General features: G+C 43.2%; 1 protein-coding gene across 1 annotated transcript; it reads right to left on the reverse strand.

The window, feature by feature from the left end:
• Window positions 1-6,848: 6,848 nt before the first annotated feature.
• wnt5b (wingless-type MMTV integration site family, member 5b) lies at window positions 6,849-22,911 on the reverse strand (the record flags this gene model as incomplete). The annotated part of the gene is made up of 7 exons (XM_079184213.1): window positions 22,837-22,911; window positions 17,924-18,087; window positions 16,655-16,742; window positions 16,188-16,347; window positions 12,863-13,155; window positions 7,259-7,417; window positions 6,849-7,148 (listed from the first exon to the last, which is right to left on the reverse strand). The coding sequence occupies exons 1-7, from the start codon at window positions 22,852-22,854 to the stop codon at window positions 6,849-6,851; spliced, it is 1,182 nt and encodes a 393-aa protein (XP_079040339.1). The 5' UTR covers window positions 22,855-22,911.
• Window positions 22,912-26,987: the final 4,076 nt, after the last annotated feature.

Genomic DNA, 26,987 nt, shown 5'->3' on the forward strand with positions numbered 1-26,987 from the left:
AAATCTCAGCATCATTGTTATTGTGATTTTCTCCGAATTAAAAAATGTAATCAAACTGCATCATCCGTTTATAAAACATATTCTCTGTATTTTCTGTGCTTTTAATGTGAAAGTGTAGAGTTTGAGACTTGTATGTTCTCTGGGTCATTCTGTGTTATGGTAATTGCTAATTCTCGATCATCAGTCAGTTTTTTTTGCCAGATGATCTGATGTGTCTCTAAACATTATGGAACTGCTGGTTACTAAAGGGAGACCTTCAGCTCTGCAGCCCCACGGTGAACGACATGCACTGCAATTGGCAGGGTGTTTGCATAACCTCGATTTCTGATTGCACCATGTTCTCACTGCTAATCTAGTATATTTAAATGTTCCTTTGTTGCTCTATCTGTGTGTATGTGGGCACATTCTATGTGCAAGCCCTTCCAAAGGTAATGTGGTCATTTATATAAGCAGCTGCTGTACCAACCGGAGCAACAAATCAGGCTTACAGCTTTGTGGATTATTTATAATGTAGTTGGGTTTGGTTAAAGTAGTCTTAAAGATTTAATTAACACTGTTCAATGTGTCTTTAAACCTTATGTGTTCAGTGTGTGTTGCTTTCATCTATTTATATTGCCCCCATGTACAGTGGACACAAAATCTAATGTCTATACAAATGCAAAGAGGACTGAAAAAGACATTCACAAGTATTTAAAAGGATTTGAAAGTCCATACAAACTGCATGTACACAGTCTACAGTAAAAAAAAATATATATATATTTGAAAACACAAAATTGGGAATAAATACATAAGGTCACTTAATTCTTCTCCAGGTCAATATAAATAATTTCCCTCGGAGTACCCTTTCCATTAGCTGGCAGTGATGTGCGTAAGTGGTGTGTGTTAAAGAGACTGGTGCGTTGCTGGGAACAGTCAAAACAGGTCGACCACACCTGGCATTAGGCGTATGTCTGTGTTTCCTGTATTTCATTCGAAATACTGCAAAACAAACTATCAGTATAAAATATTCGATTAAATTACAAATGAATGGTTGCTATGAAGATTTCAATGCAATGAGGAACTGTCTGTCTTCACGCGCACAAAACAAATTGCCCCATTCACCTTCCGTAAACGCCAAGGAGCTGCAGCGATGTGGCCAGACGAGCCCGATTGTAACACATATGATCCCACATGGTCATGAAAGCCCTAAACTAACACACACACACACACACACACACACACACACACACTCACACAAACAGGGTGTGACATGAGAGAAGATGATGGGAACAGGTCCACACCTACCTCATTATCTCATTCACCTGTCATGGCAAGTTTTTCTCAGAGTTGTCACACCGTGATGAACACATTGTACATTTTGTTGTTAATGATATCTTAGTTGCTAAAATGAATAATGCAGTACATGCAAATTCTGCCTTCTATCATGCTTAAAAATCATTGAAGTACATTATTTTAATTCACTTGTGTTCAGTGACGACTCCATGTCATGTCTTCACCTGCGTGTGATGGTTCAGAAATGATTCTTTTTACGAAGCCTGGAGTGAGTCTTTGCATACCTCCTGGTGTCACTGTTAGTTTTAATAATCTTCTCACGGCCGCTGCCCGGGAAGTGGTTGGATGTTAGCGCAATTAATAGATTTAATTTGCAGGTGACGATGGTTAACAATTTAAATTTGCTGTTTGCGTGAGCAAAGAAAAGCAACCCGGCTTTACATTCAGTTTGGTTAACAGCAACAGACTGCATCATTGTTGAGAGAAATAACTGAAGCCTTTAACAAATAGCTTTAGGTATTGACCAAAAAAAGGAATGAATGAAAAATCCCTAAAAATGTAGCTGTTTTGAAAATGACTGTGGTTTAAGTTTCATGTGATCCTGCAGCAATAGTCTGTGTCGCATCATTGTTTAGTGATTTGACTAAATTTGTCTGTGGCTTGTGTGTGTGTGTGTGGTTTTTGGGTGTGTCCACTTTACACCAACTGCATCAGAAACCTGTGCTGGACATGAATGTTACATTCATTAAGCTTCTCTGTGCAGCTTTGTATGATGACTTATAACTAGTTGTGTGATCTCTCCATAAGAGAGGGGGTTAATAAACTGTACAAGAAATTAATTAGGGTGAATAAAGTGGCGCTGAGGTGAGAATCACAATTGCAACTTGCAATACATTTACTGGATTTATACAGCACCATCCGGAGAGATTATATATTCATGGTTTCCCAGGATTAGACGGTCCATGTGGCTGGAGCAGAGAGCTCGCCTACGGATGTCTTAACTACAACAGCTGCTGGTTAATCTACACAAACACACACACACACACCTACACAAACATTGCATGCAAGATCCCATTGTACAGTTTGCCTCCGGCGTTATGTAAAGCTACAGCTAGGAAGAATGTTAAAAAAGAGCTTTGATTCTTATGACACAGCATTGTTAAATATAGTAGTGTAGTATCAAAAATACAACTGTATCCCAATGACATTCTTATGTATTTTTATACAAACAATGACTTCTTACAGGAAACAAAATACTTGAAGTACAACTGAAGATCTTGGCTTCTTGACATTTATCTATTTTGCTGTTGTTGTGTCTCCCTGCTGGACACAAGAGGGGCAGAAACCAGAGCTCCTCTCCTGCTCCAGCATATGGGAGAACAGGTTGTGGAGGGATTATCGCACATTGCTCAATGCCAAAAACTCCACAGAAATGAGAACAGATGTTCAGGTAAATTGTATGAGGCAGTCTTGCAGAAATGTACATAGTTCAACTGCAAAAAGAGCAATTCATGCCACTAAGCAGGGTTGACTTTATAATTAGACAGCTGGCAGTCAAACACTAACATGTCCTGCAGGTAAGAACCAGAGGGGTCGGATCAGGACTCATCCTGAGACACTGTACAAATGTTCCAGGCCAGTTTGCATGCAGATGTGCGGGGATGCTTTTTGGCCTTTTAATTAAAGAGACCCGCAGCGACATGTCTCATGCCACTCTGCTGCTTAGCTGAGAGCAGAGTCAAAGCCGCGTAGAGAAAGATAAGGGGAATGCTTTTAATGAGGTCTAACCTGCAGGACAAGCTCCAGATCACCCAACACCTGAGGAGACATAAGTCAAACTCCAAGGTATCGTGGTGACTGAAACATCCTTTTTTCTTTTTAATAAGTGCCCCCTTAGGGAACTTGTATACAAGATTGACTTAAGGCACCAAAGCTGCAGACAGACTGATGGTGAAGTCGGCATAAATCCCTGATGTTAGAGCCAACATTCCTGCACAACAGCGGTCGGCTACCGCAGCCACACTCTTCCCTCTGCAGAAGAACAGATTTAAAAAGTAGCATTATAATTATAAGGAAATAAGTATAACCTCAGAGCAAGCCTGGTGAAAGAAAGACAACCTGACTTTTTGTTTGATTGTTTGTTTCAGAGACGAGCACAATGAAATGAGCAGCGTCACAGTAGCGGATGGCTGTCAGGCGAAAAGGATTAGACACCAGCAGGTTACACTTTCACTTGTCTGATCTTCAGCAAGCAAGCACACACACACACACACACACACACACATGTAAACAGACACACTTCACAACAATGCATGCAACACATGCATAAACCATCAATGTAAGATGAATACACTGCATACATTACCTACAAGTCTTTGCAGGAATCAGCAGTTTGGGCTGTCTTGACACGGTCCTCTCTCAGGTGAGGAGGATTACACAGACAGAGACACTACTACCCGTCGGTGGTCTAATCCAATTAACTGTGAGCGGCTAAAGGTAATGGGATTGTTAGTTGGGTCACCTACTTAACAATGAATGTGCACTTGACTTTCAGTGCTAAAAGTCGTTAGGTAAAGCAAAGCTGCAGGAGCATTGTGCTAGAGTTATAGAGAGAGCATATGTTATAGAGAAGAGCTGAAGTCACACGGCTTGTGCCATGAAGTAACCACAAGAGAGTCTAAAGATATGGACAAAGAAATGTACACAGGGAGTTAAAAGCAACCTGGCATCCATGGAGCAGATTAGGACTCAATGAGTGGACAAGCTGTTTGTCCATCTGATGGGGTCAAAGGTCCCAAAGAGGCGTGAGAAAATAAAGAATAAATGCCATAATAAATCACATCCTTTAGTGCAAGAAGACGGCGAACAACTTTAAGAACGTACATATTTTACTTTTTTATGTGAGAAAACAATACATACATATAAACACAATGTGATGTAGTATTAAACATAAACACAGTCGGACTGTAATACTGATATGATCAATAAGGATGGATTCAAAGGGGATTTATTTCCTGTAAATGTAAAGAAAAAATGCTAAATTGTGAGCAGGTATAAGGAACTGAAACTAAAAACTCCATAAAATGAATCTTGAACTAGGAATATGTAAAAGGTTTGAACAATTTCCTATTTTTGGGATTATTTGATTGTATTTGATACATTACAGAAACATTATTTATTTTCCTCCAGAATACAGGAATTTGAGCCACATCAAATATATTACCATCAATTATTCATCAACGTTCTTGTAGCTTTCAGCGGACAGTTGGTTACATATGAGTGTTGAGGTGAGCGGGAGGTGATGAGGTTATTCAGAGGCCTTGTCACACCAACAAAGCGACACAAAACATTTCAGATGACTCGAGAGAAAAGTTTCAGCTTCACAGTGTTCATGTCTAAAACATGACTCTCATAACTGCTACGGTGTGGTGGTAGTGTCGTGTATTCCTCGCTACTTGCTGTAATTTCACGTTTTGAAACGATGAAATTATAGAAACCATAAACTAAACCGAGTTGATCGTAAAAGCCAATTCTGCATCACTTTCTATTAAGTGTGGATTTGTTATTCAACTTACAATGTTGGCATTGTTGTGAATGGCACTACTGTAATTCAGTTCCCTGTACTGCCTTACTTCCTCATTTAACGACTGGCAGGCATCGTTTTCCACGACACCCTGGAAATGACAAAGACTTGTCTGTCGTTGTCAAGTTGTTGAAGATGTTGCTCCGGGATCAGACGTTTCCAAATGCAGCACACTCAAGAACAGAACAAAGCCTCGTTGTCGAAGACTATAGTTTATCAAAAGAATACACAATAATACTCATCGTATAAAACATATAAAACAGAAAATTAAAAACAATAATAAAATATACCTTCTTTTCTTATCTACTACTTTTTTTTCCCAAAGTAGCACTTAGTAAATTGCAGTCCTCTCTGTTTTTCCACGCTAACACATTCATTGTTCCACAGCATGTTCAGTCCTCTTCTGTTCACTTTGTCCTCCTCGTGTGTTTTTTTTTTATCAACCGCTTCTATTGATTGCATTACATTATACACTTAAAAGTATTCCCATACAAGTTGCAACATTCATGGTATACCAGCATTATAACATGTTAAACCTGGTGGCCAAACTGCCAAAAATGAAAAAAGCGACACCACAGGGCCTTTTTTTTTGTTGACTGAACAAGTTGCGTAACATGAGATGAAGAGGTTCGCGCACAGTGAACGCGTCTCGTAGTGCGGGTTCATGGAGGCAGATGAAGCACATTAATCTCACTAATGGAGGTTGCGCTCGCTTCACTGTCAGATGAAGGACGTGTGAGCTGCTTGTTAAAACGAACGTGGTGCCAAGATGGCCGAAACGGGACGAACCTCATTACCCTGCTCAGGACTCGCTTGTCAGGTCACAGGTGCTGGAAATCTGCTCTAACAGCAGCAGCTACACCGTAGTGTGTCCTGTAAGTCGTTGAAGATTAAGTGTTTTTTTAACTGAACGTCATTGAACAGAAGTAGCCGGAAGTTGATCGGTGTGGCTTCTGAAACCGTCCCTCTTGAATTTTGTGGCAAAAATAATCCCTCTCAATTATATTCGAACCGTTTCCCTTTTTCTGCTGTTCCCTTTCTATATCTGATTCCTCACTCTCGTTCGCCTGCTTCAGTGTGGACTTTTACGCATTTCGGGTGTTCTCTGTGCTTAGTGCGAGTGTCAGCACGGCTCACGTATGCAAGGATTTGTCTGGCGGGGTTAAAGGTCAAAAGGTCTTGTGAAAGCGACACGGTGACTCAGCACTCACATGTCTTCAAAGTCCTAAAGGAGTGTATTGATTGGTGGGATTCCCGAACACATGAGTTGTATGGGTCCAAAGTGTGCCTTAGGTTCGTTTAAGTCTCTTTAAATAACAATCAGAGTTGTATGCTTATTTATTATTTATTTATATATTTATTTCATCTCTCATATTTCTGTCATCACACTAGTCATATGTGTCCCCTTTTTTAGCGGATCCAGTTATTCCACTTCCTAGGTCCATTTATCCTTGATGTCCTTATGTGGGCATCCGTTGTGTTTTGTCCTTCCTTCCTTTCCGAACGCCGTTCCTTTCAGGCTTGAGGTCAGGATATTATACAGGAAAGCAGAATGCGATGCTGGAGCGGTGAGAAACAGGGAATCTCCGTTGAAGGACAAATATCAGAGTTGTCCGAAAAACATGGAAGAAATCACATGCCTCCTTGCTCCCTCCTTTTGTCTATCTTCACATCCGTCTGGTCCTCTTTCCCCATCTATCAATCCATCATTGTGCTATTCACACACACACACATATTAAAAAGGGCCACACAGGTGTAAAGCAGCTTTTGCTCTTCCTGTGCAAAAGGCAGCGATGTATAAACGGAGGAGAGAAGGGAAACTGGTCAGAAAACGGACCCCGTGTGTCTTAACTTATCCTGAACAAAACCCTGAAATTTCATCTACCCCTCACCCTCCGTCATCCCGTCGCCTCCTCCCTCTTCATCTCTCCCTCTCCTCCTTTTTTTTTCTCCCCCCCATCCCCTTCCATCCGTTCCATCATCTGCCAGAGTGCTATTTACACACAAACTGGTCCACGAGCGTCGTGCAGCGCTTGCACTTGACGTAGCAGCACCAGTGGAACTTGCAGTGGCAGCGCTCGTGCTTGTAGGTCTTGAACTGGTCGTATCCTCTGCCGCAGCACATGAGCTCGCAGCCGTCCATGCCCTCCGAGGTTTTGTTGCAGAGGCGGCCCTGCGTGCCCAGCGAGCCCGTGGTCTCGTTGCGGAGGCAGTAGTCGGGGCTGGTGTCAGTGTAGACCAGATCCTCCGCGGTCGGGGTGTTGAAGCGCTTGTCTACCAGCTCCAGCTTGCCCTGGTAGAAGTAGAAAGAATCGGATTTTGGGGATTTTTTGTTTGTTTGTGTAATTCTGTTTATTGTTTTGCTCATGACACAAAGAGACGCTCCTGCTGTGAGCTCATTACCTTGCGTCCGATGCGCATGGCAGCCGCACTGTCGTACTTCTCCTTCAGGAACTCTCCGACGCGTCTGAAGTCGGCCAGCTGGAGCCAACAGGTCTTCAGACTGCAGGAACCCGAGACGCCGTGACATTTACAGGCTACATTTGCGAGGTTATAGGCCGCCTGGTGGAGTCAGAGAACAAGACAAGATGTTAGACAGATGTGGTTGTGCTTCGCATACCTGATTTCATCACTCTCTTATCTATACTCCTAAAACTCCTGTTTTTTTAACCCACAATAAATTCCCACTGTGTAGACTCAGTGACATTAAATGGTATATCGGAAAGTAAAACAGAACATGTAAAAACAATCTGAAAAATAAACCTTAGGCCTTATAGACTGCATCCAAGCTGGTAGTTTAAGACTTAAAGTCTGTAACTTGTATGTCGTGCTGTGGATCTACTACATATGCTGCAACACTGCTGCCATCTAGTGGTCCACATGTTTAACTGCGATTTACGCAGAATAAATGTGCTCAATAACACTGACCCTCCAAAAGGGATATCAACATAACGCTATAAAAGTTTATATAGTTTTAATTTATGAACTTTGGGTCATTTTTTAAATTGCCAAACAACTTCTAAATTAAATATGAGGGAAAAACATTGAATAATGGCTAAAAGGCAAGACGCCATAGCCAGCTGCGCACGTATACATGCATTGCTACACTTTCTGAGGGTATTTTCTCCTAAATTAGCTTAGGACGGCGACAAATTTAGAAATGTTCCCGTCTCCGGCTTTCTGTCACCATTGTGTGCTTTCGCAAAAAACGCCCTCCTGTTAAAATGTGCGGTTAAAAATAGATTACTGCAAAGCAAAGAAAAACAAAGAAAAGATTTCTGCTCCATACATACATGCTGTTCTCTGACACGGCTGTCAGTACTACTCCACCAAACTAAAACAAACAGCTGACTGAGAATAGACGGGCTGCTGCTAACCAGAGGAAATGTGGCTCTATTGTAAATCGAGTTTCCCACACATCTCCTCGCGAGGAAGCAGTCATTTTAAAGAGACAAGTAGAACATGACATATAATTAGTTTAGCTATAAAGTCAGCGAAATCGCCCTAAAGAGACCGTAGGTTAGATCTACTGATCTGCCACTTCTTACTTTGTTTTCATGAGACTGACATTCTAGACAAGAGCACTGAAATATAAATATAAAGCATAATTTGCTGTTCCAGATCCCAAAAAATCGTACCATACTTTTTAAACTAAACGTCCTATTTTGACAAAAAAAACGACCCATTACGTCCAGATTGCGCCATTATCTTCATCTCCATCTCTTTCTTTGCAACACGAGTTCGCACGTGTTTTGGCTGGGTCTGAACATTATAAATGATTCTTTTTCTTTTTCTTTTTTTTATGCTAAGAAAACAGAACAGGAAATACAAGATTTATGGCCGTGGCAAGCGGTGGACTTCAGGGGAAGCCCTTCACACCCCTGCAGCTAAACCAGGCCAGTTAAGCAGCATTCAATAAACAAGTCACATAACACACACACACACACACACACACACACACACACACCACGTACTATGTCACTAATCATGTACTGTGTTATGTTTCGTGTTTGCAGCGATGCCATTCCCACCATACTTGCGGAATCAATTATTTCTGATTCCTCGGTCTCCCCTCGCACAAATGAAACCCATCACTCCTCACATTGCCTGATCTCAATTACCTTCTCACCTCTGTTAACCCCTGCATCCCAAACACCCCCCGACCCCCACCCGCCACCCCCCGCTCCCCTCTCCTCTACTTTACTACCCAGCAGGCATAGCACTCGGCACCCTCCAATCCCGTGACTCGACCCCCGTGACCCCCATCAGAGAGACACTGAGAGCAGGGGGACAATGACATTTTGTAAAGCTAGAAGCCTTGTTTTCAGCATTTAAAGGTTCCTGCAATCTTCTTAATTGCTGCCTCTGCTGTTTAGGAAAGTATTAAGTATTTCTCTTTTTACCTCTATATTGCTCACAGTGTGATGAGTTAATGGGAGCAAATTTTTTTTATTTTTTTTTAAAGTTAGAATTAGTTTTAAACATCATCAGGAGAAAATCCTCATATTTTATGACTCCTTGTTGTTTTACGAGCCCTCGTGTTTCCTCAGATCCCCCACTGTGAGGTTTATTAGAGGCTCAGAACCGCAGTAATAAGACAATTAGGATAGCAACTCTTTTTTTATCCATGACCCCAAATTGTGGATAACATTTTCAAAGATATTTGGGAGGAATCAGTGGGAGGTTTGAGCTACAGCCCACAACAAGATCTATTTCAGTTAACTTTTGATTTGCCGAGTATTCTTTTCTTTTATTACTTACTTTTCTGTTTTTACTTTACTGCCATTGCAACATGGTACTATAGTAACAGCTGATTATTATTCCTATTATCAATATTACAAGCTGCCATTAACCCCAAAAATCAAACCATGCCTACACTGTGTGTGTCTGTGTGTGTCCTGCATCAAACTGAGCAATTTGGTGGGTCGTGCCTGCTGGGCACAGTGACACTGGACCTGATAAAAACACACACACACACACACACACACACACACACACACACACACACACACACACACACACACACACACACACACACACACACACACACACACACACGCACACACGCACACACGCACACACAAGGTCAGTCATCCGTGGTGGTGACACGGTCTCTGTGTCAGGCACAATAGTTTCTGCTCAGACAAGGTTAGGGGTTAGGAGCCGTGTGTGTGTGTGTGTGTGTGTGTGTGTGTGTGTGTGTCAGTGCAGTGAATGAGGCAGAAATAGAGAACATAGCTCATCCTTTGTGACAGAATAAGCAATGAATGAAGAGTAAGGATCGCCAAGAAGAGACACATTTTCCTGTCGGATCTTCTTGTTGTCAGAATCCTGTTTAATCCTATAGCTTTTGTTTTAAGGTTATTTTGTGACTTGCTGTTTGCTTCTTTCTTTCTTTTTTTTTACACAGCTAGTGCTCTACTATTGTTCATTAGAGCAACTTCAATTCAGTAACATGAACTTTGCAGCTGTAAAGAAACGGACTTTACACGCAGATTGTTGCTGTGCTGATTAAAATCAGCAACTTTCAAATAAACACAGGAATTAAAATAATTATCAGCACTTCCCTAAAGCCATATTCTTCATAAAATATTTGCAGTCTATCTGCCTTATATTGTCATATTGTATCTCCATGTTGTCATTTCACTTTTCTGTGTGAACATCTAATGCGTGTCCCATCTCTGTCGCTCTCTCTGATGAGTCTTCCTTTTATTTGTTAAAGAGTTTTTTGGGGAGTTTTTTCCTTATCTGTTGGATCGCATGCTGTACAGATCGTAAAGCCCTTTGAGGCAAACTTGCGATCGTGATAAGGAGATATGACGTCTCTTTGTCAGCCGACTGCATTGCAGATAGAGACGAGAGCATTTGTTGTGGAATGCTGCTCGTAACTCATTCTTGTTCCTGTAGATCAAAGACCGCAAATTACATCAAAACAAACTAAGGATCAGATGTTTCTCTAAAACGTCTCTTTAAATAGCCTGAAAGACAAAGCACATGTATTCATAAATAGACTGTATCTGCTTGTACCATCAATTAATTGAAGCTACTGTGTATCACATTCCTAATGAGTTAAATATTCAAGCCTAAGATGACGTTTCAAATAGCTACACCATTACACCAAACAGAAAGAAAACTCTATTTTTTGTGCCTTATTTTATAAATTTGTGTTCAAGTAATGATATTAAAACAAGGCAACAAAGTGATCTACGGGTTGAGAGATGAATCTGAAAGTTAACTGCTGCGTTCAGAGCACAGGCGGCACAAAAGTGGCCTGTTATTGTCTTCAGACTGGGAATGTACATCTAGTTGTTTCTGGTCTCTATAAGTGACAAGTCTGCCTCATTTGATTTGTGTGAAACGGAGACAGTGGACCTGGGTGGCAGTGTGTGTGCGAGTGTGTGTGCGAGTGTGTGTGCGAGTGTGTGTGTGTCTTTCAGAGTCAAGGGAGTGTGACAGAGGTCCATCCCTCACCCTGCGTCTCTGTCTCCAGACGCTTGTACACACAGACGACCACGTTATCCGCCTTACACACAAATCAAATGAAGCTGAGCGCGCACACACACACACACACACAACTACACACACACACACACACACACACACACACACACACAGCGGCACGCCCCTGTCACCTCCACAAAAGCCCCGCGGTTTGCCTTGTTCAACCAAGCAAGACAAATCCCGCTTTGGGACAAACCGGCGTGTCCACGAAAGAAAGAGAGAAGAAGGGATGAAGAGGAGAAGAAAAACTGTCTTCCTCTCACTTGCTCTCCTCCTTTTCATCTCTCTCTTCTCCTCTCTTCCGTTTCGATGGACAGACGACAATGAAAACAAGGGATCAAACAGGAGAGAGGAGGAAAAGTCACTCAAAAGAGTGAGTGTGTGTGTGTGTGTTACAGAAAGGCTGAGGGACTGTTTGTGTGTGCGTGTGTGTTAATACAAGGCTGTAGCAATAGATCTTTCTCTCTTATACACTCTACTATAGCCCCAATGGGACCCTCAGCAGAAACACAACCTCTCCAGACCCTCACCTTTGACCCCTGATACACACACGCACACAAAACCAGGCTCAATGTCTCTCACACAAATCAAATGGAGCTGAGACGACATGCATGCACGCACGCACACACACACACACACACACACACACACACACACACACACACACACACACACACACACACACACACACACACACACACACACACACACACACACACACACACACACACACACAGCGTCTTTGTCTCGCAAACAGCTTAAACAAAGCTCCTCTAACTGAAGATAAAGACATTCTCCTGATCCAGCGTGTACCAGAACTGGCAAATGGACCTTTTACGAGGAAGGTGTGCATGTGTGTGTGTGTGTGTCAGCGTGCGTGTAGCCTACTTTAAGGTGAAAGGTTTCTTTTAGTGCAATTCTCCCCACCTGAAAGAAGTTCCAAACACCTTTAGCTCCGATATCAGGTCTGGAGCTTCTAATAGTTGCTGTATGGCAACTAGAGAGGGCCAAAAAACCTCCGAAACTAGAACATGCTAGTTTGACTAAAACATACCACATCCATTCATCCATCCAGTACTTTCATTCTTGTTTTCTTGCACATTTATTTTCCGTTTCACTTCTGAACTCTTAACACAATCAAGCATGTTGTTGTCCATTGTGTTGCTGCATTTATATGTGTGTATTGTGACCTTGTGTGTGTGTGTGTGTGTGTGTGTGTTACTTCACTGGAATGTGCATTGACCTGGCGACCTAGCCAGACTCCAAGGGCGTTAGCAGTTATACCATTTGGACCCTCCCAATAAATAACACTCAGAAATACTGCCAGGTCAGGCCACCTCGACTCACACACACATTCCTTGGATAAATTCAGATATAGGATGGGGTTAAGGAAGCGAGGACACACACACTTCTTCGCTAAAGTTTCACCTCCAGAACTCCGAAAATATCAATTCTATTTTTTTAAGACAAAATCTAAATGCACGCGTGTGTCGCGTCCCTCCGTACCTGTCTCCCTGCCTCGTTGTTCTGCAGGTTCATCAGTGTCCGGGCGTGCTCGGTGGAACCCCGCGGGTAGTTCTTCTCTCTCTCCCTGGCGTCCACGAACTCCCGGGCAAAGCGGTAGCCGTAATGCACATTGTCGCCGCAGCCGCCCCACAGCCAATCGCGCGGCAGGTCGCGGGGTCGAGCGGCACGGCTGCAGCCGCAGGTGGAGAGCTCGCCCTCGCGGCACGCCCGGCTGATGGCGTTGACCACCCCAGCTGCGCTGATGGCGTAAGTGAAGGCTGTTTCCCTGGAGCCTGAGAAGAGAGGAAAATAAATACTCAAATGATAGATATTTATAACTTGTAAACTTGAGTTAGTAGGTAGAGGAACACTGTGCTCTGTTTTTTTCTTCTTCTAGGGTTTAGGGGAATGTGTGTGTTCACTGACAGGAAACATGGGTAACTGTTCAGGTTAACCCCCCCCCCCCAAACACCCCAACACCCCACACCCCCCAACACACAAACAGCAAACAGCCCCACACCCACTTCACCTAACAATAGACAATAGATTTTAACTCTGACCCTGGTCAAACTCAGCCACTTTAAACACCAGATCCATGAAATATATGCAGCAGCAGCTAATTAGGTAAATCCTTGTTCCCATGTACTTGGCCTGTGGGTTTACCTGTCCTAGTTCTGGGCCAGTCGACCCGAATGTTAAACCTCTTTTTTTTGGAAACAAATGTTCCTGTTGCTCTGTTGACAGTTTGCTCTTTGGATTATTCACAGCGCTCATTTTCAGTAAAGACATGCTGCGGATAATTGTAATTCAGCGAGCACCACCAATAAAATCACCTCTGTTGTAATTAGGGTAAAGGCAGAACATTCAGAAATGTGGACAAATAAATTCTCCACTACAGGGAAGGAAGTGTAATTTGGGTGAACTGACCCTTTAAAGGGAGCTCCAGGCCAGAAACTAATTCAGATTCGCTGCACTGCAAAGACCTACGTGCAGGTAAATGGCCAATCTCCCGTACTTACACGCACACTTATAATGTTAATGTTGAACCATAGGGAAGGATTCTGAATAAATCTATTCGGTTTCAAATAAACAACCAGACTGCTGTTACTCTTTGTAGTTGCCTTGATGCACACACACACACACACACACACACACACACACACACACACACACACACACACACACACACACACACACACACAAGTCCATAAGAAGGACTTCTGTTCACTCTAGACCGACACCGTCTAACACTGAGGAATACACAGCCTGCATGTCTATTCACTGCATTAATACACACACACCGCTGAGGAGGAAACGAGGACAAAGGCGATGGCCTGACAGGTAGGAGGTGAAGTGCTCTGAAGCTGAACATTTACATGTGAACAGCCTCGTGGTGTTTCTGGTTGAGACTGCATTTACAAAAGACCACAGTGAGGTCGTATAATACAAGGTGACATTTCTCTCTTCAAATGATATCACAGAGCGGTCACAACTAAACGTCCTTATTGCCCGACACCGTGATTCACTTATACATGATCATGATTATTGGCTTCTCTATGAACTGTATATAGTGTCATATGTTTGGCCTGTATTGCATTTTGAATGCTTTAACATTGCTGTAATTGCACCTTATTACCAGAGTGTGGTGGTTTAGATCATTCTTCAGGTTGTTTTTTTTTTGCTTCATATATTAGGCTTTTTATTTATTTTCTATTTTTTGGGTGCTTCTTTTAAACAGTCATGGTCGCTTGTGATTTTATTGTTATATTATTATGCTTAGGTTCGGGTTAGCACTTGAACTGGGTACTTTGCAGCCTGTAGTATCGCTCCTCAATGCATTACAGGACGCCCCCCCCAGCCTGGAATCAACACCAGGCAGACAGACAGGCAGGTATGCATGCAGAGCACGAGGCGTGTGAGCTATTCATTCAAGGTTTTTAGGAGCTCTCTCCCCAGTCAGGATGCTGATGCACATATTATGCAGCAGGATAATGAGACAGGGGACGAGAGAGAGGGAGGCCAGAGAGGTTTATGAGACTGCGGAGACCAGACTTCAAATAGCAGGTCCGGATCTGCCGGCTCGGTGTCAGCTCATCAGCGCATTTCAAAAGGGGAGCTGCGAGACAATGGATCGACTAACACCTCCATATAAACCTGGAGATAGACTGACTGTCAATAGAGAGACGGGCAGAGAGGGACGGAGACAGAGAAAGAGCAGCAAACACCTCGTCTGACTGCCCGCAGCGGATTTGACACTTACTTGTTGATGAGAGGTTTCCCACATCGCCTGCTGGGAATTAGACGCACATGAAACTGATCCAGGATCTGAGCTACATGTGGAGATTTACTAAAACTACTGCATGGAGGTTGCAAATCTTGTTTTTGTTCGAGTTTCCATGCGTCTTGATAACTGCCTTGCGCAAATGTTCCGAGTCGTCGCTTTTACTCGACTGAGGTGATCAGTTTCATTGCGCATGCGTAAAGTGGGAACGACAAGTGGTTTAAACTGTCGGGGCAAAATAAAATGTCTGTGCTTTTTTTTTTTACAATCACAGGATCTCCACATAATACAAAATCAATATCTCAAATGTTATTAGTATTACAATGAATAGGCCTTAACACTGAATCAACTGTAATCCTATAGACTAATGGATGTTGTGAAAAACTCCACATACTCACAGGAATTAGGAACAATCCGACAGTAAAAAAGAAATCTAGAAACTAAATATTCCCTTCAATAAGAACAGCTTCCTTTAAATTCTGTAGTGACTATACTACAACGTGAATGTTAATGTGGCCCCTGAATATTGTAATGATGGGCCACTAAAAATGAAACAAACATGATAAAGTTTGCAAACAAAGACATCATAAATCAGTATTAGAGGAATATTATGACAATTGTCCCTCACTCTTAGGCTGTATGGCCGGTCTATTCATTGGAGCGTCTCTACCGACCCTACTTACTCTGCTAGATTCAATTTCAGGCTAGTGTTCAACTCATGTTCCCATCTAAACAATAACATGCAGTGAACAGTGTAGTATTATTCCAGTCAAATGACCCATGTGATGACCATGCCACCTATAACTTTTTTTTGTCATTGCTTATTTTATATGTCAAAATAGCCAACAACACAATACAGCTTTTGATATGTCTTGCTGTTTTGACATGTCTGTGTGTAACATATTTTTTTTTTTTTTAGAAAATCACCATTGGAGGCCAAAACCTCACTCTCAAGTTGATTGACAGGTCTTTTAAGAGGGGAGAAAGACAATAGCAGCAACCTCTGCTAACTCTGCTCCTGATTCCGTCCAATAATAAACTCACCAATCTGCATGACCCGTCCAAACACGGATGTGTTGTCCACAGTGCTGCAGTTCCACCTCCTCTGTCGGAACTGGTACTGGCACTCCTTGATGCCCGTCTTGGCTCCGTCTCCGATGTAGACCATGTGGTCCTGGTACAGCTGGCACAGCTTCCTCTGGCCCTGCAGACAGCACAGCATCATAGGAGAGATTAGCAGAGATTAGCGCATTAATGGTTTAACACGTTAGTGGTCCCTGTGGGACTATTCAACATTATTTGACTATTTCCTCAGAGTGCAGAGGAGGAAGATCCGGCGTTATTCTTCTTGTTGATGCTGATGTTGTAGAGCCACACCATGCACAACTGAGCTCTAAATCCTTTCAGAATCTATTCATCACTGAATTCAAGTTGTGACAGCTGTTAGAGGAGTTGTTACGACATTTTAAATGTATTAAAAAGAGGTCTAAAACAGGCAGATAGGAACTTACTTGAGATAGACCAGACAGCTGACTGCAGAGAGGCTGTGCTCCAATGATGTACATCTCTGGCCGCTGGATCGGGGTCAGAGCTAGTGACCTGAGAGACAGACGCCATATTAAGTCTAAATTTGAACCAGTAAACTCAATCGCTTACGATCAAAGATAAGTGCTAGAGACAGGATCTCTGCGATAAACGTCTCTCTCTCTCTCTCTCTCTCTCTGAGAGGAGGTTGGCGCTGTAGAGGACAAAGTTCAGACACGTTTATTAGTACAACTGGCCTATAAAGTGTAGATGGACTCTTCTGGTGTTCATCTCTGCAACCGCTCCCCTTGTGTTTCCTTTCCTGCACTCTTCACTCAAACAGTTGCACCCTTATCATACAATTTGAATCACTTTTTGCTTTGAAGAACTGAGTTCCCACACACATACTGTGACAGTTCATCTGACTGTTGACCCTTTCATGGCCACCTAAAGGCTTTCTAAAGAAAGGGAAATCAAATTGTGTGAAGATTGTCCCTATCTGAAGAGCTAAGATCAGTTCATGCATCATAATAAATGCATGCATGAAACTATGGCATGATTTGGGCAACACGGGTGGTGTCTTTAGATTGCATTTGGTTGGAGAAGTACACCGCTAAATGGAAACTATGAACTACCTGCTTCTACATAAATTGACAGGAAGGTGAACTCCACTGACCTGCACACATCCTCCACTACATTATCACAAAGCCAACTGAACGGCATTGTTGCATATACGTAGCTGTCTTGTAAGGCAAGAACAAGTGTGGCTAATTGACGGTGCTATAGGCACAGCAGCAGGCCGCCATGCAGTGCCATTTGGGGCTCAGCCAGGGTAAATATTGTGACAGAGCCCTCACATTTGTTCCATTCACTGTAAGGGCTCAACCCAAGACTGGGACATAACCCCCAAAACACACACACACACACACATACAGAGAGACTGAAGAGGCAACACAAACTAAATAGTTCAAATGTTTCCATTTGCCATCTTATCAATAGCATATACGCAAAAAGATATGGAGGATATGAGAAAGTTCACTTTTTTTTAACAGGTTTTAAGGCTTTTGGCAGTCGTTCAGATACAAATGAAGGGCTATAACATATTCAACTTTTAAAAAAAAAAACGTATTCTGAAAATGACACTCCGATTGTTACCACTAAATGGAGGCCATATTTAATCTACTTTTTATGAGCCACAAACCCACAAAAGAATTTCAAAAAAAAAAATCAATGCACTGCCAGTGGTCATTACTCACCACCATGAGTTGGCATCCACCACCAGCAGTTGGGAGCTGCAGGCGAGGAAGGCGGCTGCCAGCAGCAGATGTCGAACGGCACCGGTTCGCTTTCTCCGGACAGGCCCGTTGTCCATGGTCCGCCGCGTCACCGCCACACAGCCGGTGCTGGGGAAAGTGCTCTGCTGTTGAGACATGGGCATAAAATCAGGCGGCGCCCTGCTCGGCCCCGCTGGGTCTGGACGCAAGCCCTGAAGTGCTGGCGATACAGTGAGCTGGAGTCCAACTCGAGTGTATCTTGTGTATTGTCTATTTTCTTGTGAACCACTTGTCCTTCCAGTCTCTAGGATTTGAAACTATATAACAACACTGACATTAAAAATAAGATGCAAAAAGACAAGAGAAAAAAAGGCCAGAGGTAATAATCCAAAAGGTCAGAAGTTGCTTGTTAAAAAAACGTGAATCCAGTTTACTGCTTGAAAACTCCAGTTCAAAGTCGTGCGTAAAATGGTTTAGTTGGGTTTTACGCAAAGTGCAAGCGGATTTCTCCCTTCAAAAAGACAAAATAAAGCAAAGCTGCAATGGGAAAAGTGTGATCCCGTTGTTGTCTTGAGAAAAGATTAACAAGCAGATTAAAACGCTAATTGAGCAGCAAAGCGACTGTTCCTTCCCTTCCTATCCCCTCACGACCACTCCACATCTCTCTCTCTCTCTCTACACTCTTCTTCTCACCCCCACTTCACCTCAGAAGTGCCCTCTCCCTCCCTCGCCATACATTGCGCGCGCATGGAGCGTATGGTTGCATGTGCGTGCGCATAGTTAAACCAAATGGGTATTCGACATAGTCAACAGTGACTTGAATGCCGAGTCAAGACTGGAAGCACCTGTGATGTTGCTTTCAAAGGTTTTGAATATAAAACTCAGTTGTGTTCTCTGGGCAATCACTCCCTGAACAACTAAACTAAATAGCTTACACTGCAGCTGATACCCGTTTCCAAACAAGGCCTTCTTCGTCATTTCTATCTGACCAGTCATCCGATCATTTTCCATCCAGGGATCCTACATTACTTCCGTATACTAAAACTTAAAAATGAAATGTGTGTATGACAATGTTTATGCATATGGTCACTAAAGTGGGTACAATATGGCCAGGGCAGTGTTTTGAGAGCGATGGGGGTTGAACGTTTTGCAAAACCCCCATCGACCTCCAAAGAGTTCACGTGCGTCAAATTCCTTTCATTAGCTGAAGTGAATAATTTGTTTGAATACAAGGTGAGTGCCTCAAAATCATCTAATCCCCTCTTTGGTCAGCGACAATAAAGCCCCCCCCCCCCACACACACACATACAGACACACACACACGCAGACGGCCAGCAGTCCTGAAAAAGTCCTGGAGTAAAGAAAAGGCGTGTTGAAGCGAGCTCTCCTCAATTCATATCCCGGTCAAAGACAAACTGGGCGGCCAACCTGCAGAGGAACAGGCTCTTTGATCTGACTCAGTGCTTCTTAAAAGAGTGCGTCCATATGCAACCAACGGTGGACGCAGGGTGGATTAGACGGAAACCTCCAAAACCTGGAGAAATTGCTCTCAGAGGCGCCCCCCCCCCCCCCCCCCCCCCAACAAATTAATCTATAAATATGGAAGGTTATTACATTTAGTATAACAGTTATTCGACAATAAGAAAGCAATAGGTCACCATGGAGTTCACCAACTTCACAAATAACTGTAATCAATTTAGTTTACTTTTGGGAATATTGCTCCTGAAAATAATGTTTATGAACTTCGTTGTTTAATTTTATAAACACTGATACAAATGAGAGAATAATCATCCAATTTGGATTTCAATGATTCATATTTTGCGTGCGTGAATACGTTGAAAAGAAAATATATATAGAATGTCTGTTTTAACAACCTGCTGCTTAACATTTGTGTGGTAAATTATCACAGTGGACAGTTTTACCATGTGGGTTTATTATACCAATATACTTCTCATCAATATTCCTGTAAAGTGTGTTATTTTGGGCTTCATTGGATTTATGTGGGCATTTCACATTTGTGGCGACTGAGCAGCGGCAGAGATTTGGATGTCACTCGCTTCTGCATGATAATAGACCCGCAGCAATGTTAAGCAGAGACCGCACACCTTTCATCTCCATGGGGGATTTAAATTCCCCCCCACGCACGCGCGCACACAAGCGCGCGCGCACACACACACACACACACACACACACACACACACACACACACACACACACACACACACACACACACACACACACTCACAGCTCTGCTAAGTGATCTAACTGGCTGCATTCAATATACATCTGATTGATATTCTGCAGTGGGCAGGTATCGGGTCAAAGTCGGGTTTAGCGGGTGAATAAACGGTGAAACAATGAGATACATTTTGGGAAACAGACACACAATTATAATATGTAACAACGCTAAAACTGGTCCAACCGATCACTCAGTAACTAACGGCGGCTGTTCTGCTTCTTTCGTCTTGTCCTGCAGCCGAGAAGGCGATCCACCACCACTCTATTATATGCTGAGGAGGTTAATATGACAACAGCGCTCTCATCCGGTTAAACGTAGACATTTATCATCTCCCACCATAAACCCCCAGTAGCACTAGGATCCACTTATTGGATTATTAATTGGAGTTTTTACCAAAAGTATCATCTTATGGCTTATTATACTGTTTTTGTTGTAAATTGTTTGCACCTGCAGCGGTGTTTGCACCTGCAGCGGTGAAGCAGTTAGTATTGCTGGTACAATGTAGAGGTACTTGTACTTTGCTTGAGTATTTCCATCCTATTAGTTCAGAATAATAATTCAACAAGGGTCCAAAATGTCTTGAATATTAAACATTTGATGTTGAGAAAACACACAGCTTTTCACTTCACTTCAGCATCGTCTTTTGTAGTCGTCTGTCTTGTATCACAGTGGTGTAACCAAAGTCTGCTTGACCGCCTTGGTCAATGTCCTGCACTGTAGCAGCTGAAACATTCTGCACAATGACAAGAGTGGAGGAGCAGTGACTCCTGACAGTGACGGACTCATCAGCAATCTGTAACTGACACCACAGCACCCCCTAGTGTTACCCTACCACACAGTCTTTGTTATAGGTGTTGAGAAGAATTGCAGGAGTATGTGGAAACCCACCTGGCAATAAACCTGATTCTGATTTGAAAACAGTTGATGAATTTAACATCTGTATTTTGGTTGAAACATCTGCGAGCCAAACTGGAATAAACAGGTTTCTCCTCTAGAGAACTCCGCTAATTAAACAATGCTCATTGTCTCAGCATTCGGGAACCGTAGTGAAACAGGCCAACAGCTTATTCTGGGACATGACCCAGAGATTCAGAAATGCTGCACTGGAACAGCCACACTTTGCGAGCGGCTGGTTTTTACTGGTAACTTGTGATGTGCACGTTGAAACACAAGGAGGAGCAGTTCAGCTGCAGTACAGCCAGCAGCCAAAGAAAAGGGGGTAAACTGAGGCAGGGAGGGAGGGAGGGAGTGAGGGCATAGAGAGAAAACTTGGACCAAGTGAGATAAAGACAGAAAGAGGCAGGAGGGAGAACAGAGAGGGTGAAAGAGAGAGGGAGTGTCCAAGTAATGGATACACACATATACACACACACAGAGAGAGAGAGAGAGAGAGGTAGAGGGAGCGAGGGAGGACTTGTCCCTAGAGGATATGTGCAATAGCCATGCAACAGGGAGCAATGCCTGAGAAAGTCGGCAGCTCCTCTCTGGATTAACAGCAACCTCACTTTTTTATTGCGAACGGTGCCAGACTACAGCAGGAGAACCAGCCAGCTCTCTCCTGCAGGGAAACCAGCTGCGGTCGGCTGATGAGGTCTGAGCTAATCCCCTGGAAGCGGCTCGTGCCAAAACGCCATATATCCATTTTTAGAAATGACAGCCACTTAAAAATTGATCATCCTCTCGTTAAAAAGACAAAAAAAACATCATCTGAGCGTGTCGAGAAGTCAGGGCAAATGCATCCACTTCATACCTGCTCACAGTCCTCGGCAACTTCTAGGCAGAAATGTCTATAGTTTGTCATGATTCAGTTTACTTCAGCAAAAGTATAATATGAAAATATGAAAATATGTGGGTACAGATGAAAAAGTAAAGTACTCATATTTCCTAAAAAATGGCCCTACTATTACACATCATATTACTCAAAATTGAAGTAGAGTTTTACTGATGTAGTTGGTCAAAATGGAGGTAATAATTAAAAAGTTTGTATACTGCTGGGTACTTTAATATATCATAAACTTGTGTTTTGTGTGTAAATCAGAAATAAAAATCAGTAAATAAGTAAGTAAAAAGTACTTATTCCGCAGTAGAAGTAGCATGAAATAGAAATACTTATGTAACATACAAGTACCTCAAATCTGTACTTGAGTACATGTCCACCACTGCTAACAAACTGTACATTTGAGTGGTTATATACAATGTAAGGTGTGATGTTCTACAACAACTAGCAACCTGAACATCATTTTTTTTTTTTGCATTTGACACTTAAAACAAGTTTCTGTCTTTTTCCTGCGGCCTCCATCATAGGGTCAAAGGGCAGGCACAGCTGCAGGGCAGTGACCCTGGGACCTGCAGGGATTCGTGGTTTTGCTCAAGAACAGTTCAGTAGGGCAGATGTTTGTATATAGAGGGGGTTCAACCACCAGTTGTGGGAAAGTCTAATCCATAATCGTTCCCATATTACAAACACACACACACAAAAGACATGCTAACTACAACATAAAAGGGTTCACAGTGTTTTTTGTATCCTTAAAATCATCCTTTAGAACAGACGCAGGGATACATGCCAAGTTTGTGCAGACACATGTATACATTTGTAAGAACCAAAAGAACTCGAAGCCAATGCGACCGCAGCAAACCCATGGGATGATGAAACTACCTGCTCCTCTTTCTGCATACGATGTGCATCTCTTTCTCGGTCCGTCTCTCGGTCGCTCTCATGTCTTTCCTCCTTTTGTCTGTTCCCTTTCCAAAAACACACATATGCAAGCGCGCGCACACACACGTGCAGCTACAAACTGCCAAATGCAGCTGCCTGCGGCGAAATTTACTGCTTGCACACACACACACACACACACACACACACACACACACACACACACACACACACACACACACACACACACACACACACACACACACACACACACACACACACACACACACACACCCTGGGGGAAATGCAGTGGGACTTGGAAGCAGCTGAGAGGGGCTTTGGAAAGGCCTTGGGCTTTCTATGTGTCTCTTAGTTTTTTTTTCTGATTTACATGTGCGGTTGTGTGTACGATGTCGTATGGAAACCAGTCCTCTTTCTGTTTTTCTCCTCCTCTCCTCCCACATTCTCTTGTCCCCCCTTTCTGTCCTCTCTTCGTAAAGCTTGCTCTCTTCAGCCGCTCCATCTCTCTCCCCCCACCCGACTCTCTGTCCATCTCCTCCCTTCTTCCCTCCATCCATCCTTCTGTCAGCTGGCAGAAGATGAGTCATGCCTCTAGCTGGGAGGCTAAAACTCTCTCTCCCTCTAAATATATCTTCTCTCTACTTCTCCATCCCAGTCTTTCTATGTCTCTTTTCTCCCTCCTTCTCTCTGCGCTGTATCACCATCTGTCTCTCTGCTTTGTTCTGTCGCTCTACTATCAAGCTCTCTCCTCCTTCCTCTCTCCATTTCTCACATGCTTCTCTTACTGAAAGCCAGATTCATCAGCCATTTATGTTTCTATCTGTCCCTCTCCTTCTCCCTCGCTTTCTCTCTCTCTCCAATAGTGCATCCAGGCGCCTAAAAAAGGCTGTTCTCACGCTCCTTCGTCTCTCAACTGTGATGTTTCACTCTCCCCATTTATAGTATTTCACTCCTTACAAGTCTGCATATAGCGGCTATGTATTTAGGCTTTTCCTATCTTGAGAGCATTGAGAGCTACTGATAAACTGACATTCCTTACGTCAACATACTGTAGATCTATAACGTGAACGGGAGGTATTGTGGCTGCATGGAGATGACGTGTTGGGTTATTTTCATGATGCAGTTCAAAATGAAACGTGCTTTTTGCTAAAAAAAACTAAGCTTTTTTTTACACCAGTGTTACAAACTCAAACATGTGAGGTTAATGCAATTTCACTCTAACACAGAACACTTTCAATCCAACGAAAATGGAAAACAAAACTCAGTCTACTTCCATTGACAGGATAGTGTCAAAGTAGTGTAACAGCAGCACAAGTAGAGCCGTTTTTTATCTGGTGCTTGCCAACAAATAAGCCAGATAGGCTTCTTTATTTCATTAGTAAAGGTAAGACTGTGAGGGTTTCTTCTTTAAAAAGTTCCATAGTCTCCAGACAAAAGGGCAAAGAATATAGTCTAAACAGATAAATAAATGCAGGCCGAGCCGTGTTTGGCACCTCGGTGGAAACGAAGCAACTGAGAGAGCTCTGGCTGCCCTTGTTTGGCACTGGATTGGAACCATGGGAGAGACAGGTCCCTGATCAGCAAGCCGAAGGAGAAGCCACTGAGGCTGAGCCAGATCCCCTGATTCGCCCCTGGTGCCCCGGAGCTCCGCTGGTCAAACTACACTGGCCTCCTGATCCCTTCCCTGGAGAGATTAACACACACACACACATGCTCAAACATGTTTAAACACAAGCGTATACTCCCAAACACTGGCTGAATGAGACACACACACACAGTTTTGCTCTCTGCTTCTATCACCATTACACACAGACTCTCACACACTATGCTTCTAGTAAGAAAATGATTGTCAATTTCTCAGCCCTGGGTATATGAAACTTTTTTCTCTACTTAACACACCCTCACACAAATTGTAAAACTGCACTCCTACTCATCTGGTAAAGAGATGAACATACATACTTATACTAAAAGAGGGACACGCTCACTTACGTTGTGAATCAGAGCAACTTTCATCAGGGGATGAGGCTGCGCTGGTCTGGCCTGATTTACTTCTTGTCTCTGAATTCATTTGTTTGGTCTATAAATCCCCAGGAAGCCTTGTACTGTGTCAGGTCACGCACACACTGGAGCACACTGGTACTCCACTCTGTCTCACAATATCACACGTTTATTATGTGTCTTCTTTGAAGCCATATGAGGGAATCATTGAAGCCTTTTTCTGAGGAGACACTTTGAAAACTCACGGTCTAGAGTTTAAATTGACAGTATTTCCCAATACATCAGGAGAGACCACGCCCTCGGTCAATTTCTGTATCTCGTATTCAAATCAAATGCATTGTCCTGTGTGAATCACAAGGGTGACATGACACCGTCATAAGAGAGAGGAAACCTATCGAGTAGATGCCGGTTAAATCCTTTGGATTTTGCTTTGTCGACCATTCTTTCCATCAATCTTGCCTCTGCTTGGTCTCACACTTGCCTTGAGCTTCATTTAGCGATCTTGCCAACAACTCTGGTGATGGAGGTCTATGTGTATGTCCACATCAAAAACCTACCGACTGCCATTTCTGAGATTGAAAAAGAGCTGTTTACCACCTTCATGGTTCCGCGCACAAACACAGACAAACAGAGTTAAAACCAGCCGGATAAACATAAACACACACACACACACACACACACAATTTGCAGCCTATTCCTGCCAACAGATGACAGAGCGCATTGAGAAAATGCCAAAATGCTGACTACTGAGGGAGAGAGAGCACAAGGCTGAAAAAATCTCCCGTGTCAGACTGCAGAGCTGGCAGAAAAGAAAAGCATTGTTGAGGACACACACACACACACACACACACGCGCACATTCACCTAGGCAGCCTGTGTGGTGCAAAAACTGGAGCAGGGCAGCAGTGCATAACAAACACACATATGTATACACACACAAACACACACACATACAGCCTGTGAGGCGCTTTTGGCGAGGCGGAAGCACACGGAACAGAAGTAGAGATTTAGATGGAGAGGGATAAAAGAGAGAGACAGAGAAATGCACAGAGAAATCTCCCGGCAGGGACGTCTTCGTTTGTGCACATCTGCTCTCCTCCTCTCGTTAACCTCCATCATCTGTGTCCGTCTTTTCAGCCACTTATCTTTTTCCTCTTGTGCCTCTCACCGGCCTTTTTTTTTTTTACACCAACTAATACATCACGATTCAATGTCATCCTGTTTATTGTCATGCTGACCGACACCTCAACATCTTTTAGTCAGTGAAAATGTCAGAAGGGGATGTACAACTGCCCCATAAATCATTGTGTGTGTCCCTACATGTTACAATGTCCCTACTACTACATGTGAGCTACTTTAGCTGATCGGCTCAGTGGACGACAAGCTAGTTAGCTTAGTCCCGAAACAGATAACAAGTTAACGCACCCTTTTTAAAAGAGACGCATTTGTATCAGTGTATATTCCTGCTTGTGTCTGTCAAGTGCCTGCGCACCATGCGTCGTCTTTGTTTGAGCAGTTTGTACTTCAGCAGAGCAGGGTTGTATAAAGTTTGATGGAAATATGATAGCTTGTTCGAGTTTGGACCCTCCAGCTCTCTGTTCCCTTCAAAAGGTCAGCTCTGTCAAAGCGGTTTGCAATTTGTCAGCAGCACAAATTCGCGTGTCATACATCGCCCAAGTTGAACTCAACGCAAAAGCTCAGCACGGACTTGTTTTGCCTCGTCGAGCGAATTCACGAATGCCGGGTTCTATTGAAGGGAATTGACTTTGGTGAGGAGTTTTGCTTTTTAAATTGTGGGGTGACCAGGCCGCTCCATCAGAACTGTGTCAACACTTTTGATTAATGGTTACAAACTAGTTCTGAACGAGATCTCGCAATAATCATAATCATTCATCAAAAGTGTTGAACAAGTGTCACCAAAATTTCGAACCAAAGTCCGAGAGCCGAGAAACTTTGAAGGCAGGTACACACCCACACACACACACACACACACACACACACACACACACACACACACACACACACACACACACACACACACACACACACACACACACACACACACACACACACACACACACACACACACAACACAAACACGAACACAGGCCATGTTTCAGTGCTGCACAGGTGAAG

This window comes from Pholis gunnellus (genome assembly GCF_910591455.1).
Source record: "Pholis gunnellus genome assembly, chromosome: 22".
NCBI classification, from domain to species: domain Eukaryota; kingdom Metazoa; phylum Chordata; class Actinopteri; order Perciformes; family Pholidae; genus Pholis; species Pholis gunnellus.